An 18,107-nucleotide genomic window follows, 5' to 3' on the forward strand; every position below is an offset into this window, starting at 1 on the left:
GGAAAGGAGATATGAATTTAAGTAAACACGAGCTTTATGTCTGTAAAAGTAACGTAATGATTCCATCAACACAAAGACACGATTGATGTTTCAGAGGTTTTCTTAAAACAACAAAGACTCGCTTAGTCGGCTGATACTTGACATGATATTCAAGTCGATTATAAAATAAACACACTCCCGGCCCGAAGAAAACCTTAAAGGCCTTCTTCTCATTAAAAGTAAATTTTATCAAACCATTATTAAAATGTTGAACTTCAAATTGCTTGGCATTAGGCTACGGTATACAATATACATATTATAGTAAGCGCATACAGTTAGTTACAATAATAGTTACAATACATCAAAAAAAAGTTCTGGAACTTCGCAGTTCATCTATCGTCCCTTTGCATCTCATCATCTTGATCTAGACGGCGTTCTCGTCCATTGTCGGATTGTTGGAAAAGACCTTGGTAATTGGTCCACGGCGAGCAATGAATCGTCGCAAAGCGTTCATGAATGAGTTGGTAGTTAAGTCTGGCGCCAACTCTAGATGTATGGCTCTAGTGGTTAAGCAAGTAAACAGGCAGCCGTATCTTTTCACGTCACTTCTCCTTTGGCGGACGACTATTGGTCCAAAGTAGTCAACGCCAGTACTGTTGCGAAATGGAGGCACTGAAATTTGAAGTCGTGCTTCTGGAAGTTCCGCCATAAATTGCACTCTTGGCTTTGCGGTTCTATGTCGACAGCGTAAACACCTGTTCAGTATTTTTCGAACAGCAACTTCTCCATTCAGAATCCAGTATTTATGAGCCAGCAGGTTGATTGTGTGAGATGCACCAAAATGTTTCGCCTCTTCAGCGTGGAAGTAGTCGATGATCACATCCGTTAGATGTCGACCGGGAGCAAGCATTGCTGGATGTTTCGCTTCATAAGGTAAGTTTGCTTTGTCAAGTCTACCTCCGACTCGAAGGGTGTTACCGTCCAGGATTGGGTTTAACTTCTCCATCGGCGCTACCTGAGTCTTTGATTGTTTTGGTCGTTGTCCTTTTGGCAGTGACAAGAACCATGCCGGAAAAGCTTGGCGTTGTTCGTAACGCACCAACTCGTTTCCAACGAACTGAAGTTCAGACACTTGAATCGGATTTTGGGTGAGTCTGAAATATTATGTAGAAAGCGAGTCGTTGATACATTGGATGGTTGAATAAAAAATGCCAATTCTCTCAATGCGTTTTAATTTAGATTGTTTCCAGTGAAATAAATTACTTTTTAACGCGTCTTGAAGTGCCTAAGGCCTATTTACTTAAAGCAGTAGCGACAGCGAGTGAAGTAAATCAGACTTCAATTCAAATCAATCCATTGCAATTTGCAACTTAAACTATCGATTTACAAATCGGCTTAATAGTAGCCTACGATGATATTGAATAAACCCTTCCATTGCCATTTCACAAATAGGGAAAAAGCATAGCTGCAAATTAACCAATTTTCGTTTCTGCCGAGGCAATTTTTGCGACATGAAAACATGTGAATCGCTGTTTCAAAGATTGAAAAGCACTGGCTTATGTCATAACAACATGTTAGCTTGCCATAAACCTTCACTGTTACATCAGTGACATGAAAGAAAAGATAGACACGACGTGACCAAAGTACTGGGGTAACTAGCAATTAGGTACCGTAGGCTTAGGTATTTAATATTGCCACCCTTCATACCGCATTCAAAAACACGCGTCACAGGCTACGCAGGCAGGGCACTTCCACTTTCTGACGGTGTCAACTGCGTTGAGGCAAATTTGATGAAACCACCTCCAACATATGTCACATCCAATCTGCCAAAAATATGTTTCTTTGAAACTTTTATTTTGGCACCAATATGTAGGCCTATTGTAAACTGTTAATATCGTGAAGCATTCTTTTTTGAAAAAAATAATAATAAAACAACAACGACAAACTCTATTCAATTTCTCAATTCAACTTTATTTTCATTGCTGGCGCGACCATGTATAGAGAACGGCAAAGTAAACACACGAATTTGGCACCAGCAAAAGGTAAAGATTGCAAAATCAAACAGTTTAAAATATGCAAACACAGTGTTTGGATATCACTATCATTAATTTGCACAGCCACCAAACATCGAAAAGAGATAGAAAGAAGAAAACTTTTTTATGTGAAAGTATGCCTGCAATTACAATCAACACTTGCCAGTGCAACAAGAGCGATTTTAAACACGAGCTAAAGTTGAACAAAACAAGCCCAATCTCTCTCTTTTACAAAAAGAAAAAATAGGCCGAAAATTACTGTAGGCCTACAATGAACATTTGCAAATCTCAGTAAGCGGCCCTGCGTCAAAGGCCTCTACAAATAAGTGAAACTACCAGGAATAATCTATCAAAGGCTTTGTCAGTCCGAGGGTAAACATTACAAAACCAACCAACCTACTCCAACCAATAGCTAAGTTAAGATATTCCATTTCTTCGCTATCTCTAATGCTGCAGGCTACCACAGCCAGCTAACGATTCATACACGCATTGTCAAAACAGCATTTTTACCCATTAAAGGATAATATGAAGTGCAGTATGCCTTTGAAAGCAAATCAATTATTGTTTGCCACTGAAAAATATCAACTTACCCAACTGGTGTTTTTACAAACATCCTTTTGTCCGCAAATGCTGCATAATCCGGTCAGATCATCTGCAAAAATAAAAATAAAGTGATTGAGTTAACCATGACGTTAGTGCTATGTGATGACAAGTAACAAAAAACCGGTCGGCTAGCTGAAAAAGCAACTAGATGTGTCAGAAGATTAGGCTATTGTTTGGTAAGTGTTGAAAAATAAAAACAAGCTTGACCATTCGGCACGCTCACCGACAGCCAGACAAATGAGTAATAGCTTATTATTAAGCTGTCATACGTTCACACAGGGCTACGGTCTTTCGCACTCTCCCATTGGTTGCACAATGCACAGTGTAGGCCTAGGCTACGATTTCGCTTCATTTTTTTATGTAGGCCTACGTTTGTTTTGCATCCCAAAAAATGACTGACTCTCTCGAGGCGCACTGATGTGCCGAGGCACACAGTTTGGAAACTTCTGCTCTATACTATGCAAATAAGCTAATCACTTGCCCACATAAGCTTACCAGAAAATGAAAGCAATTGACTGGCGTATATGTACCGGAGCTGCGTTAAGTCTGAAAGAGAACTACTGAAATCCAATTGTTGAAGAGTGGGTGCATGGGTGGACAATAAAAGTTCGGCAATCTGTAGTGCAAAACAATATTAAGCACAATACCATCTGGATGGAATGGGCTACATTTAACCAATAGGTTTATATACAATATTAATATAGGCTACAGCAAAGATTACGTATATGATAAACATCTGAAATAGTGCCAATAATTGTATTACCATCGTCAGTCGCCACGGATGTTTCCTCGCAAGAAACCAATTTCTCTTGCATCTCAAAAGAAAATGTTGTTTCAAGAAATGGATTTTTAACATATTTTTGTTTAGTAGCATCACCTTTATGGGCTGTCGAAAATATAAGAATTTAGAAGTATGATTGTGTTGTTTAAGCAAGCTGGATTCTTACCTTGATCACAAAAATGCCACAATTGTTGGCGTCGTATTGTTTCGAATGAAACAATTCCCCTGGTACCCAGCACACCTCTCTCAACGCCATGTCCGTTTTGCTCACTCGTGTGGTAAAGAATGTTCTAAAGCAAACACATTGTAGCCTAACTAACACACAGAAATCGCAACTAGGCTTTCCTTAAACATGTACCATAATCGGCAAAAACATTACACATGAACATTATAAACATTATAGGCTACATTGCAGTGCACACATTGCAATGCAAAACAGCGTGAGTTATGCGAAGCTAAACTTTTTTAAAATCATAGCCTACTCTCATTTAAACTGTCACATGCTTTAGAACTTCCTTCTTTTGTAGTCCCATATGGTTCAACCAGATACACCGTGGAAGAAGGTATGTGAACATACTGTGAACAGAATTAGTTGCATTAAACACACACAATGAAGAGAGAGGAACAGCCTTTTTAACATACCGTAAACCCGGGCTACTGTGATACACTTGTTTCATTTATTTGCTTGTATTTTCACGCATTTTTAAAGGGCGGGGAAACCCAAATTCACTTTTTGCGAGTTTTTTGTTTCAGCGTGATGTCATTGTGTACAACATGCGTTTTAGAAAAAAAAATCCAAATTTTGTTTTCCTCGTCTCGCTAAGGCCGCTTTTGTTTGATACCCGCTTGCGAGGTCTCGCGCGCATCAAGCTGTGATTCTGTTCGCTGTGACGTCACAAGGTACATATAGTTGTGGCCAAAACTTTAAGACCAGACTTGATTTATGACGATTTTTGCATTACTTCAAAATACTGCATCATATATTGTTTCAGTTGCATCATCTTTATGCATCATCTTATATCTGATGCAGTATTTTGAAGTAACGCAAAAATCGTCATAAATCAAGTCTGGTCTTAAAGTTTTGGCCACAACTATATGTACCTTGTGACGTCACAGCGAACAGAATCACAGCTTGATGCGCAACGAGACCTCGCAAACGGGTATCAAACAAAAGCGGCCCTAGCGAGACGAGGGCAACAAAATTTGGATTTTTTTATTGCTAAAACGCATGTTGTACACAATGACATTACGCTGAAACAAAAAACTCGCAAAGTTAATTTGGGTTTCCCCGCCCTTTAAGCTAGAAAGCTCAGATTTAGCCAAAATTGGGGATGTGTGTAGACACTCAAGGAGGTGTAAGCAATTTTTAAACAAGTAAAAATTTGGGGCTTTTTCCCTCCAAATTTGTGGGTGTTCAAAGTTAGGGTTGGGTATTCTATCTTTGAATACTCACTTATTATGCATATTTTAGGTCCTAATTGAGCAGTTTGTTCAATCTTAGGGGAAGACGAGGCAAAGCGGGACACTTTTCGTAAAAACGTAATTTCAGCAACAGTGATGGTTGGATTTAGTTAATATCTTTTTTAATCGAAAGCCTTAGCCTAGTTGGTCAGCATATTTAGTTCGAAGATCAAGCGGAATCTTTCTACTGTTATAGTACAAATCAAAAAAGATTTTTTTTTTTAAATGTCCCGCTTTGCCCCAGCCGTGGGGCAAAGCGGGACACTTCATTTTTGCATGATTTGGTACTGTTTAGCCGCTTCTCTCAAAGACAACTTCTTGCTTTTCACATCTTCTATTGCATTCTTAATATTGATAGCTTGTCCGTCCATTTACCTATGTCAGTTTTTCTCTTATAGCGACGAACCATTGTCAGAATTAAATTGTGTAGGTCTACCGGTACAATATAAATGAATGCTGATAAATATTTTACAATCTTGAAGGCTAAAAGAGGTATAAATAAACATTCAATTTACAGAAGAACCGCAGATACAATCTAGACTTCTAGAGTCTCATGTTGCCCTAATGCACTGTCCCACTTTGCCCTAATACAGCTGTCCCACTTTGCCCCAAAGTATAGCTTTTAGAAAATAACATCTCTGCTGAAACCTGTAAAGTTTTAGGTAAAAGTTGCTTTTGTTACCAACATATACTGTCTCAATGTCTAAGACAAAAACAAAGCTACCAACAAATTCGCTTATGCTAACGAATGTGGTAGCTACTTTTCCATCTCTTTCTTATAACAAACCATGCCAAAACACATTTTACTTCCTCACGACACGCGTTGTGCTCTGCCAGTCGCCATTTTTTTACAGCAAATACAGTTTATAGTTGCCTAACTAGTGCTTCCGGTTAGAGGGAGCCAAAGAATACAAAACGTGAGAAATCGCGACGTCCCGCTTTGCCCCGTCTTCCCCTATATGTCACGTAGCATTATTTTGAACAAGTTTTGTCATTTAAAAAAGTTTCATGATGAAATAACTTCAAAAAAGTCCATAACAAGCCCACTACACCTCCCCCCCCCCCCCCCCCCCCCCAGCAAAACTTCTCCAGGACGACTCTCGTAATATTGATGAATATTATACTGCCCTGGATCATGAAGCAAAACTGCACGTAATGTAATCATGAAGCAATAATTACTACTTTTCTTGCAAGGTTTAATAAATCAAGGAGCAAATGGTATTAAATTTGATCACGTGAAAAAGCAGTTTTATATAGCGATCAAAACACCAGCCCACTCAATGGTAATGTACAACATGTAGAAAGGGTGAACTGAAATGACAACAAACACAACAGTTCATGCCATGTGCATGAGAAACATGGCGCAAACGAACAACCTCAATACAGCCACATGTTAGGGCTACTTTGACCATCGCTAAATCACAGTGGTGTAGTCCAGTGGCGGATTCAGAACGTAATTTATGGGTGAGCCTAGGAAATATCTTGGTGGGCCTTTACCAACAATGCCACGGCGGGCCAGCATACAAAACTCAGTGTTGCCGGAGCTTCTACACAAGGCGGACTCTCCTCGGTTTCGAGTTAAAAAAGTTGATTATGTCATCATAATCCGAACTGTCAAGGAGTTGTCTTTCAAAAGACAAAAGTGTCAAGTTGTTAAAGCGTCCAGTCAGCATGGATGATCTCAAGCGCGTTTGGATCCTGTTTGTTGCGGAGAAAAGTCTCTCAACGTTGCAGGACGTGGAAGGCAGTGTTATGATGGTTCTTAAAACACTGTTCATGTTCGGGAAAATGTCAGCAGAGCAGCTGACCAGTACTTCCATTAATGTAGGAAAGTTTTCCCGATCCATTTTCCGTCTGATGTGTTGAATGAATACAGCATATTCAGCATCTGCGATCTCAATGCCATACAGTGCACACACACCATTTAGAACGTTTTTTCGCCAAAAGGGGCAGATCCAGGTGCGAAAGATAATTTAATTCCAGCTGTTTATAACGGGAGAAAACAGCGGGACAAGAGCGTAGACTGTAAAGTGGGAACCATCAAAGACGACATTAGCGAAAGGCTAACTTTTTTCCTGGGAAACATCGCTTTGTGTAAATTGTTTATGGGCTGTTAAAGTGGTATCATACTGTGAAATAGTGATGCCACAGACAATTCAGTGCCGCTTGGTTGTTCTAGTGTTAAACATTAATTTGTTTTTTTTTCATGAATTTGATTTTGGGTGGGCCTGTACCAATCAGGCCCACCCGGTAGATCCGCCCCTGGTGTAATCTAAAGAAAATGTTCGGGCTACTTTGAACACTGTTCAAAGTTAGGCAACCTAAACTAAAGCAGTAACTAAAGCAGATCCAGAACTTTCGTAATTACAAGCGATATGCTCAACACAAATCCAGTTTTCAATTATCCTCGACATGCTAATAAAATTGAAACCTTTTTCTAAAAAATTTACTTTCCAAGATCGGCATAAAAGTTTCCGGCCTACTTAAAACTGTTATTTGGAGGCAAAAAATTAAAATTTCCAGAAAATACTCTCAAAGCAGTTTTTACTGTCAACAATATCATTATTTTGCCATTTTCGGAAAGGACAATTCATAACGATCATTTGATGAAGTTTTCGGCGAAATGCAATTTAAAGTGTTCCTTTTACAGGCCGTAATACAATGGGTAGTCGGATTTTTAAATTAGTGTTCAAAGTTAGCTCACTGTTCAAAGTAGCCCTGGTTTACGGTAGCGAAGTTTTTCTATTGCAGTACAAAATAATACTTATAGGCTATCTTAAATATTGGGCATGCGCATGGGCAAAGTTACATTATACCACCGCAACGCAAAGTCATACGGTAAGAACAGAGTAGCCTACACAAGTATAGCCTACATACCAGTAGATTCCAATGGGTACCATTTTTGTTGTAAGCTCCCATCAATAGGCTACTTCTATCCTGCTAAAATTTACCTGAAACAAAGCGAATTGCATCAGACAGGCTAATCTACTTCAAACTTAAAAACATGAATTGAACATGAATTGACATCGAAAAGAACGTAGGTGCTTCCAGAAAAAACCTCATTCCTTGGAAAGTTTATTTATAACACAATAATCCACAAATGAAATTATCAGACAAAACTTTACGCCTTTACCATTTACAGTAAAATACAATATTTCGAAATGCCACAAAGCCTTCTGGGTTGTGCTGTCGTCCGCTATGTTGAGCATTTCACCTGGCTGTAACTTCATACTTTTCCCTGTAACACTTACGTTTGACAGGCATCTTCCCTTTAAAAGACGTTGGTTATTCAAGATCGTACTGCAAAGAAACGAATCAAGGACGTATGTGCTGTCAACATGATGACTTCCCATTGCAATCATATGTAGCGAAAAATTCATTATCTGCAAAACGTGGTAAAATCATTGCTTGATCACTAAAAGTCTGCGAATGGACAAGCTTCAAAACATCATAGCTTAGTCTTCTGACATGCTACTTACGCCATCATCCAACCAGTTTCCATCTGCCAGAGTACAAAATGATGAATGGAAGAGTCTGTATTTTCCATCACCTTTTGAAGCAACTAATAGATCATGCTTTTGTGTGTTCCAAAGATTCCTTACCTTAATGATGAAATTGAAATCGCAGATATAGCTATATGTTGAATAATGCAAAAAGAAAACAACTTATGCAGATCAATTCCTAAATGTTCAATCGTTTAACCCATATCCTCCTGAATCCGAGTTGTTTTGTTCATTTCTTCAAGAGCTTTATATAGGTGTAACTTGAAAGGAACGAATGTTATTTTGGAGATTTTGGAGAAGTTATGTTTTCGTGAAATATGAATGATTTTACTTCTGTCAGTTTAAACTGACGCTAGGAGCAGGAGGGTACAGGTAAAACATTCCCAGTTCGCGTTGCTATTATTGTTTTATGTTGAAATAAAAACTGTTTTGCAACAAGTAAACCAACTAACAAACATACCAATAGCTTAGATTCAAATAAACAAACAAAAGCCATCATTAGAAAAAAATAACGTTTGTTTAACATTTCTACCAAAACGCTTGTTTAAATAATCGAAGCCAGGGGTGGGGAACCTACTTAGTACTGCGGAGGCATGAAACGCACAACAATTCGGGCGGGCCAAATAGTTTTTTATTTTTAAATTCCGTATAGAAATACCCGAAGCACACAAATGGTTTTACATTTAACGAGCAGAAAAACTCTTAGTGAGATGGCTGAAAGTTAGTCTCCTTGGTGAGACGTAGCCTACGATGTTCGTTGAAGTCTAAAATGTTGCTAGTCACAATTCCACTTCCATCGAGCGGCTGTTGCGTCACAAATACAGCAAGTGGTTGAATGTGCGGCAATTTTTGTGGAAGTTTGGCGTCGCAAAGTTTAATGAGAAGATGTTGAATGTAAATCACCAACAATGTCGAAGTCATTTCATCCCCGATTCCAAATCGTTTTACAAAGTGCAGCATAGATTAGCCTTGATCTTACCAAAACATAATTAGAACAAACAACGTTCATAAATATTTAAAACAACAGCATATTATAGTGCTGGGGGAATGGTTAGAGAAACTTACATTTTCAAACTCAACGGAGTTTGAAGTTTCTTCGCCTTCAAAAGACGACTTCGCTATTTCAACAACAGCGTTTTTTTCTTCTTTGGGAAACAAAGGCTCTGCTTCTTCAGCCAAGTCCTCGACTGGTTCACTTTTTGAAAGGGGGGAAGACAATAGCTTTTCAGGCGCAGCTGCGACACCATCACCACTTCCATGTTTATTCTTTTCATTGACTTGTGGTTTGGGATGAAGGAAAATCCTTCTATCTGAAAATATTATTAAAAATAAAGTTTAGTGAATCCGTGCTTGAATGCATTAGGCCTGTGTTGTATATTGGGGTTGGGTAACATGCGTGATGAGCTTTTGAGAAAGCGACGAAGCACAGCAGGTTGGATGCCAGCAGAAATGGAGAGATTGTCCAATGGTGTGGGACGCATGCACCCGCTCACTTACCATTGGACGCTGAAATTGCTCTTTTGTCATCGATAGAAGTAATGAAGCATGATTTATTTAAGAATGACATTAACTGAAAGTGTTTTGTTCTTTGGCAAGTTGGTGGCAAAGCTCGCACAAGAGACAAGATTGATTTTGTGTGATTATGAATTTTCAAAAAATAAGTTTCTTCAATTTTTTTCTACTAGGCTATGAACTGCTAAAGTACCTTTGCGCATAGGAAATGCTATATGTTTTTCTGTGAAATCAACTTCATGAAATCTTCGCTTCAACTTTTTAGTGAATTGTCGGTTAATTTGCACATTGCGAAGATGTGTAACCAGGCGACTCACAAATAGATAGTTGACAAAGTCCATTCCACAAACAGAAGGCCTATACAAAAACAAAGTGTGTTAGAACATACATTTTATATCGACGTGTACATGTGCCTTTCACGTGTGAACAGAAATGAAATGATAACACGCACATAATAATTCGCAATGCTTGCAAAGATTAAGTTTAAGTTTTACTTAGTTATGAATACACCTGAACAAGTGTTAAATATGCACCTAGGTCTACTCAAAATAATGGTACTGTAGCATAGGTTACACGTGACTAGATAAAGCATTGCGTAATCTTTTTGGGCTAAATGTAAAAAGAGTAGAATTAAAGTATACCACAGGAACGGCTCAGGCCTGCCGTGGCCTACTTCTGAAATATGTAAACTTGTATTGGCATGTAAGGAACAGGTGAAATACTGTTATATAAAATCATACCCTAAGGTTTTAATCGGTATAAATATCAACCAACCGACCTGTCTTTAGCCATTTCGGCATTTTTTTGTTCACAAACGCTCGAATTAATCATCAAGTTTGTGTTCTTCACATCTCGAAATGATACATGAGAATCTTTTTTTTTTGACCTCAAGTGGAAAGAATCACACAAACTATAAAAACATTTGCTTTCATCACTAAAGTCAACATCAACAACAGGCAATGCTTTTTTCTTCTCTAGTTCTAAATTTTTGGTGTTCCACTCGTAGAGCATTCCTTTGTGAGGCTTAAACATGCCAGGTTTTCTTCGTTCCCCATGTAAAGCCACCTTAGAAAATGTCCAAGTTGAAATTAACAGTTTAATTTCATAAATAGCTGCAGGGCCGTGTTAACCGCCCCCCCGACCGGGGGGGGGCCCACTTATTTTACTTTGTTCAACGTTACTTACTCTACTCTGTTACGTTACTCTGTTACTCGTTACTCTACTTTGTTACTGTGACGTGTTACGTTACTCTGTTCCTCTGTTTTACGATTAGGCCTAAATGAGACCACTGTTACGTTGCTCAAATACAGTCAATTTGATTCATATTTCCGCGGTTGCGGTACGCTAAAAACGTAATGACATGCGGTTAATACAATACAAATTCAGCTCCTTACTTGTGAAGGTATATCACTGATGAAAACCTTTGGCTGTTTTTGGAACGACAATATACTATCAACGTAATCCCTAGCACTTTCTTGCCTCAAAAGACATTTTAGGTAAGTGCAAACTCCATGGATGCAACGAAAATGAACGATCCCTCCTGCACGTTGTAACAAAAAATATAGTTAACATTTCAAACATAAGGATAGCATAAGCTTTAATTGCAATGCATCATTGAGAAAAGTATATTCTGAACTTATTATTTCTGAAATAAAATTTCTTTACACTACTTGACTTAAGCTAACTGGCCGTCAAGAAAGGACAACCCAGACTTTCACCACACACCAACAAAAAGCGATAGGCCTAGTGGCCAGGGCCGGATTTAGCTGATGGGGGGCCCGTGGCACTTTTAGATCGGGGGCCTCCTTTTAAAAAAATTTTTCGCGCCTACGGCGCGAAAAACCATCTCTACGTCTACAGTAGCATCAGCTCTAGTACTGCATAGCATTTTGCAGAAACTTTAAAGGCCAAAAGGAAAAAATAACACAAAATCACATTTTTTTCCACATAGGGAGGGCCTTCAAAAGTCGGGGGGGGGGGGGGGGGCGGGGCAAACTGCCCCCTCTGCCCCCCCTAAATCCGGGCCTGCTAGTGGCAGATCAGGAGGGAGGCGATTGGGGCGATCGCCCTTTCTAAAGCACAGAAAAGTAACTGTATTCATAGTGCTTTTTGCAAGATCGGATTAATGTAGACGACTTACAAATCATTGTGTTTTGTTGAAATCGTCCCTGTTAAAACTGCTTGCTGGATCTGTCCCTCAGTAGGCCTATAGCCTAAATCAATTTCTCTTCAAAAGCAAGTGCCCTTATAAACCTCACTAAATGTAGATGCGGGTATTAACTGCTTACCACCACACTTTTTAATTGAACGAAAAGCCTTGGGAAAAAAGTCTGTAAACAAAAGGAGTTCCGAAAGTTGTAGAATGATGTCGTCAGAACTACCAGAAGGAGACAATCCAAAGTTTCGTGCAAGGTTCTTTAAATCACTTGAGGTATTCTGAAAGAGAAGTAAAATTACTTTGAGGACTGTTGCCTATTAAAGTTTTGTAAGCTCACCTATTTTATTGCAGCTTACCAGCTCAGTGGCCGAGTGGTTTCGCCTTCGGCTCTGGTGCTGGTAGATCTGAGATCGATTCCAGGTCGGGTCAAACCGAAGACTTTAAAAACGGTAGGCTTACTGATTGTGTTTTATCCTGCATAGCGCAGTGAGAATGAGTCGGGTAATAATGTGATAACATCGTAAACCTGATATAAATTAAAAATGAGCCCTGTCGCTAAAAGACCTTAGCTGTTGTAGAGCGACAATAAATAAAACCATAACATTATTATTATTATTATTATCATTGCAACTTAGCTTCTCTTGGAAGCTGGCTTCGAGTGGGAAAGGTGGAATAAATAGAATTAAAGAAAACAGAAATGTAGCCTGTTGTGTTACGTAGGCTAACCAAGTGCCTTAGCCTGTAGGTTTGCCTGCTGCGACAGGACAAGGCTGATTCAACTGCACAAACGTGTTACAACCAAAATAGCATTTACAAAACCGTAGCCCACTCACTTTTACAGGATCATATATACATTGTAAAATGTCGGAATGCGACATCTTGCTTTCACCCTGAGGAGTAGCAACACCATTCAAAGCATTTCCTTTTCGAAACTCCGTATTTACAATCTCTTTTCCAACTCTTGACCCAGAGCCAATCCAAGGTGCTACGGTACTATACCGTATTTTCACTTTCCAAGGATTTTTGCTCGAACCTATAACGTAAGGTGTATTGTTGCTAAAGTAGGCTGCAAGTTATTGTCGTATTTACATGAAAGGGCTATAATGGTCGTAGGCTATGTACGTTTCATAGTCGTACACATTGTTTATTAGTCGGGCACCACTCGCTCAATGCTAAGTGATAAAAATGTGTTTCCTGTACACCAGTGGTTCCCAACCTTCTTGTCTAGGTGACCCCTTTAAAAAATTTACAGGGGTGGAAATGTTTTTATGTAACTTACATTATTTTTCTAAATCAGCTGCTAGTTCTACACGCAGTACGAAACGTTTTCTTTTTTTTTTATCAAACTCGCAGTTTATTTCTTTGGAAAGTTATGTCATTGTTGTTTCTCAACTGCATTTTAATTTCATGTAGGCTATGCATTAGAATGCTACATAAAAAGCTTACCAAAGAATCCTCGACCAACGATTTCATAAAGGTAAGACTTCCAAATATCTTCTACATCCACACTTTCATGTTCCTCTGACTCTTTTCTTATGCTTTCCACTGTTACAAAAAGGATTAAATTAAGCAGGCCTGTAGCCTATTGTTTTCATGATGGCACTATGCAAACAGTGTTACTACCCGTCCAGTGAAAACAGCGTGTCACGAACTCCAATATTTTTCGGTAGGCCTTGCAATAAATTAGCAATAGTCGTCCACAACCGTGTTGGAATGAAATCAGATTTAAAGCTCTGGGTAAATACCAAAAGTGCAGACCAAAATTTCTCATTCTTAATGTTTAAACTTAGTAAAAGTTCAAAAGTGGACTTAAATCATGTTTGGCAGGAAGGAATCTTTATATAAAAGTGATGAAAACACACTGAAACAGCCTAAAAAGTTTTTACTGCAGAATTTCGAGGAAGTCAATTTTATATTTTTTTGGTCCGCTTTACCCCACGTTCCTCTATTACACGAATAGCTACATTGCCTTTTTTGTGCATGCAGTCGTGAAATACACAGACACACAAAGTGGATATTGACTTTCAACGATGTTGTCTTTTATCAGGGTTGAAATGTTCAACCGTACAACTTGATTCTTTCGTATAGCCTACTATCTTATAAAACACAAACAGAGAAGACATGGAAGAGTTTCATGTTTGTTTCACCTGACTCAGTAGTTGTGTTTTTCCAATTTCCATCTGCCACCAGAATTGAAGGGTTTATTCCACAAAGTACGCATGCGAAATCGTATTCAAATTCTTGCAAGGCAGCAAAATGATAAAATGCGTTTCTTATTCGTGATAACGGTATGGATTGATCATCAAATAACAGTTTTAATGCTGTTTCAACAGACACGTGCAGCTGTGTATACAAAATACATTACATTTCCCAAGAAAGGGTCATGATTACAAACTTATTACTGGATACTGGAAATTAAGCACTTTACAAAACATGCAAGCCTCCACTGCTGAACGCAACATCATCACTTGCAATGGCAACATCACTCACACGTATTGCTTTAATAAGATGGTCACACAATTTCAATGATAATAGGATGTCATTATCAAAATTGTGAAAACTTGATCGAAAGTCTTGAAATCGAACAGAGAATTCACACTTCGGGCATATTTTGTTTTGTAGTTGTACATCTGAAATTCGTTAAAAGTAAAGCATTAATAGATGCTGTATATATATTATATGACTGCAGTAAGATATGCACATTGCCTATGTGTATTCTTAACCTTATGTTTGATGTATATTGTCAGGAAATGTTATAACTTTCATGTGGCCTAGAAAAAGGCAGTGGAAGATGAGAAAAAGAGAAGTTTCCAAAACTTGAATAACTTACAACTTTTAACAACAGTCTGCTAAATTTGCCCAATGTGATAAATCAGAGTAAAGCTCCACAGTAGGCTATAGGTAGTAGTGCGACTGTGTTCGATTTTATGTTGTGTGCAGATGCAACATGTTTCACATTTAGGCTAGTCGTGTGTTTGCATAATGCGGAATACAAGATAGCTTCCACCTTTTTGTCTTTTAAAACAATATTTGTTTCATGTTTCATTCCCATACACTTACCACGATGTATCACTCCGACTCCATAGACAGTTCCAGTGGTACGCTTTTTATTTATCAATGTCGTTTCGCACAAAGGGCAAAGAGTTTCAGTAGGTGAAAGCAAAGATGGTGGATTGACTTCTTTCAGAAATATGTCTGGAATTATCTCGGGAATGCGTTTTTCTTTGCAGAAGTACTCCATCATTTTTCTATCGTTGTCTTGAAGAGATATTTCTCCAAACCTAAATGAGTTTACAAACTATTGTTATTTTTGGTTGAAGAGTTTTGTGATAACTGCTTTCATTACAACTACAAAAGCATGCAAATTTTAAACAGGAAAAAATCATTATACAAATCGCGTGCCTTATCCACAAATAGCGGAAAAAACAAAACTTTTCACCTGTGCTGGTTGTTACAAAAGATGTCGTTTTGATGCTTCTTCATATATGCTTTACATATCGCTTCATGCACACATCCTTTGTTGAATCCAGACACATCACACTGGCATGACCATTCGGAATTGTTGGCGTTGTAGGTCACGCGAAGTCTTTGCAATTGGCAAAAGTATTTCCTTTCGTGGGTGTATACCGAGTAGTAAAGCATATTACTGGAATATCCCAAGTCTTCAAAATTGGCATAAACAACTAATGGGCGATTATTTTGAACACATAGAGCCAACAAACGAAAGCATTGATTTTTTATGACTTCAGAAATGACTTGATTGTATACGAGTTCTTCAAAATCCTGTTTTTGTAAAGGCTTAAGGTTTTGTATGTGCGCATATTTAACAGATTCTAAATGTTCACATTCAATGCCTGGATTAGCGAGGGCAGCCACCTTCATTAGATCTTGGCAATCTTTGCTGTCACAATTAAACTTTTGGTTGACCACATCCTTCTGTACATGAACAGGCGCTAGAAGTCCACATTTACTTTTTGCCACAACAAAGATTCCCTGTTTAAAATCGACGCAAACGGCAGGATAATTGATGGTCTCTTTAAAATGAATAGAATGAACGTGTCGTCGTAGTGTCGTTGTATTTGAAAACGTTTTTCCACAAAGTCGGCATTCCAACATATTTTCCTTTCGACCTGATGAAAAGCGGACGTATTAGCCACAAAATTATGTAAAAACTTTAATGAAATGGCATCAACGCAGCATCAAAGCAATTACCAGACTTATCGATTGATGATAGATCCACTTGTACACTACTGGCGCTTGAATCTTTTCCTCTTTTGCTACTTGCTTCTACAAATTATATATTTGTTATTTTGACTGCATATTAATGCTGAGCCTACTGGTTGTGGCTACGTTTAGACGATACAGTATTGTATGAGCAGTAGCCTATTTTGTGCAATTACATGATGTGCAGGTGTCCAACAGCATGAAAATTATACTTTCCTTTCAAAGTAAACGCGTCCCCTTTTATCAAGCGGCCCATTCGCTTTTCCATCACCAAATGTAGTCAGAGCAATCCATTCAGAATTGCGAGCTTCGTGCTTATGTTATTTAACTATGAAGCTTGAATAAGTGATCATTTTAAATAATCCTAGTTTGAATAATTGTAATTTTTAGTGTACACCTAACTGCCATTTCAATTAATGGTAATCGCGGTTTGCGATAAGATGTTATTCGCTGATGATGATTTAAGCATAACATTGCCCAGAAATGTTATGTAGGCCTACATCAGTGGTTCCCAACCTGGGGTCCGCGGATTCCTTGGGGGTCTGTGAGAAAGCATTTGGGGGTCCGTGACTACCTTGATGAATTTTGAAAAAAAACAAAACGAAAAGCGATCTTTTTACTTTCATTTCTCTCTTTAAATGCAAATTTGTCAAGCTTTAGTAAAAAACGGTAGTCCATGCAAGAATGAAGTAAGGCTCACCAATTTTTCTGTCAGGAATGCAATCAATGTCTGGAGTGCCCGTTCGTCCATTTGTGTTGACACATCCTTCTACAAAATTGTCAACTGATTATTTCGTAGTTTTGCAAGTGAGAAAAAGAGCTGGAATGGTTTGGTTTTTGAATCTTTATCCTCGGACTGACAAAACCTTTAATAGGTTATTCCTGGTAGTTTTGCATACTTGTAGAGGCTTTTGACGCAGGGCCGGTTTCCAAATGCAGTAGGCTGATATGTATTCTTTTAATTTCTAATGTTTGTTAACCATAGGTTAAGGCGTTACAGCAAAACTCTTTTGGGCCTACCCCAGCCATGACAAAATGCAAACCGTGCACACTTACAGTGCAACCAGGTTAATGTTTGGAAGTGGTTTCACCTTGCCTTACCCCAATGGTCTTTTAATCCCCTGCTTCTTGTAAAACTTTTGCTACAGGTAGGACAGTGGAAGTGAGACCGCGAAAAACCACCTTTTCCGTCAACGCAAGTATTTCTGCATGGCATAGCATACACTGCAACAAAAAAGTAGGTTCGGTTATTACAAAAACCACATTAATACATGACTAAGCAAGAAAGATGGACTAGCCTACTATAGACTACAATGCAACAAATTTAACTTTTCTAGATCAGATGAAAAACTACGTTCGAAAGGTACTTGACCAAGCAAGGAAGTACTCGTGAAGGTTGTGATTACGCCTACTGTGATAGACCAAAATGTGGTTGACCGATAGACAAACATTTCGAAACCAAATTTTGATACAAAAAAAAGTGATTTAGATTCACTTTTGTCCACCACTTCTCTACATAGTGTGAGAATATACTTTTAATCTTTACCAGTGCATCACAATCAGTAAATTGGAAATACCTGTCGTTAAAATGTAAACTAGCCTACTTAATGAATACTGCAACATCAAATGAATGAATTTGCATAGATACCTGACTTGGCTTTGATTAGCAATGGCACAGCGAATGCAACATGCCTGCTTTTGAAGTGTCCCATCAAGTCACCAAAAACTTTATTTTGGCAAAGCGGACATGATTTTTCATTGTCGAGTTGAGCCAATGCTAAAGCAATATCCGAAACGAATAAATACACATTCTTGGAATTTTCCATAACTCGATGAAAATTTAAACTATAGGA

The 18,107-nt window shown here is 38.4% G+C and overlaps 1 protein-coding gene across 1 annotated transcript; it reads right to left on the bottom strand.

Moving 5' to 3' along the window:
• Positions 1 to 403: 403 nt before the first annotated feature.
• On the bottom strand, positions 404 to 16,146 carry LOC145776667 (uncharacterized). The gene is made up of 14 exons (XM_082587897.1): positions 15,470 to 16,146; positions 15,091 to 15,311; positions 14,521 to 14,660; positions 14,178 to 14,373; positions 13,477 to 13,575; positions 12,864 to 13,063; positions 12,161 to 12,308; positions 11,267 to 11,412; positions 10,651 to 10,937; positions 10,066 to 10,229; positions 9,426 to 9,670; positions 3,111 to 3,231; positions 2,603 to 2,664; positions 404 to 1,096 (listed from the first exon to the last, which is right to left on the bottom strand). The coding sequence occupies exons 1-14, from the start codon at positions 16,144 to 16,146 to the stop codon at positions 404 to 406; spliced, it is 3,399 nt and encodes a 1,132-aa protein (XP_082444023.1).
• Positions 16,147 to 18,107: the final 1,961 nt, after the last annotated feature.

This window comes from Aplidium turbinatum, chromosome 9 (assembly GCF_918807975.1).
Source record: "Aplidium turbinatum chromosome 9, kaAplTurb1.1, whole genome shotgun sequence".
Lineage (NCBI taxonomy): Eukaryota > Metazoa > Chordata > Ascidiacea > Aplousobranchia > Polyclinidae > Aplidium > Aplidium turbinatum.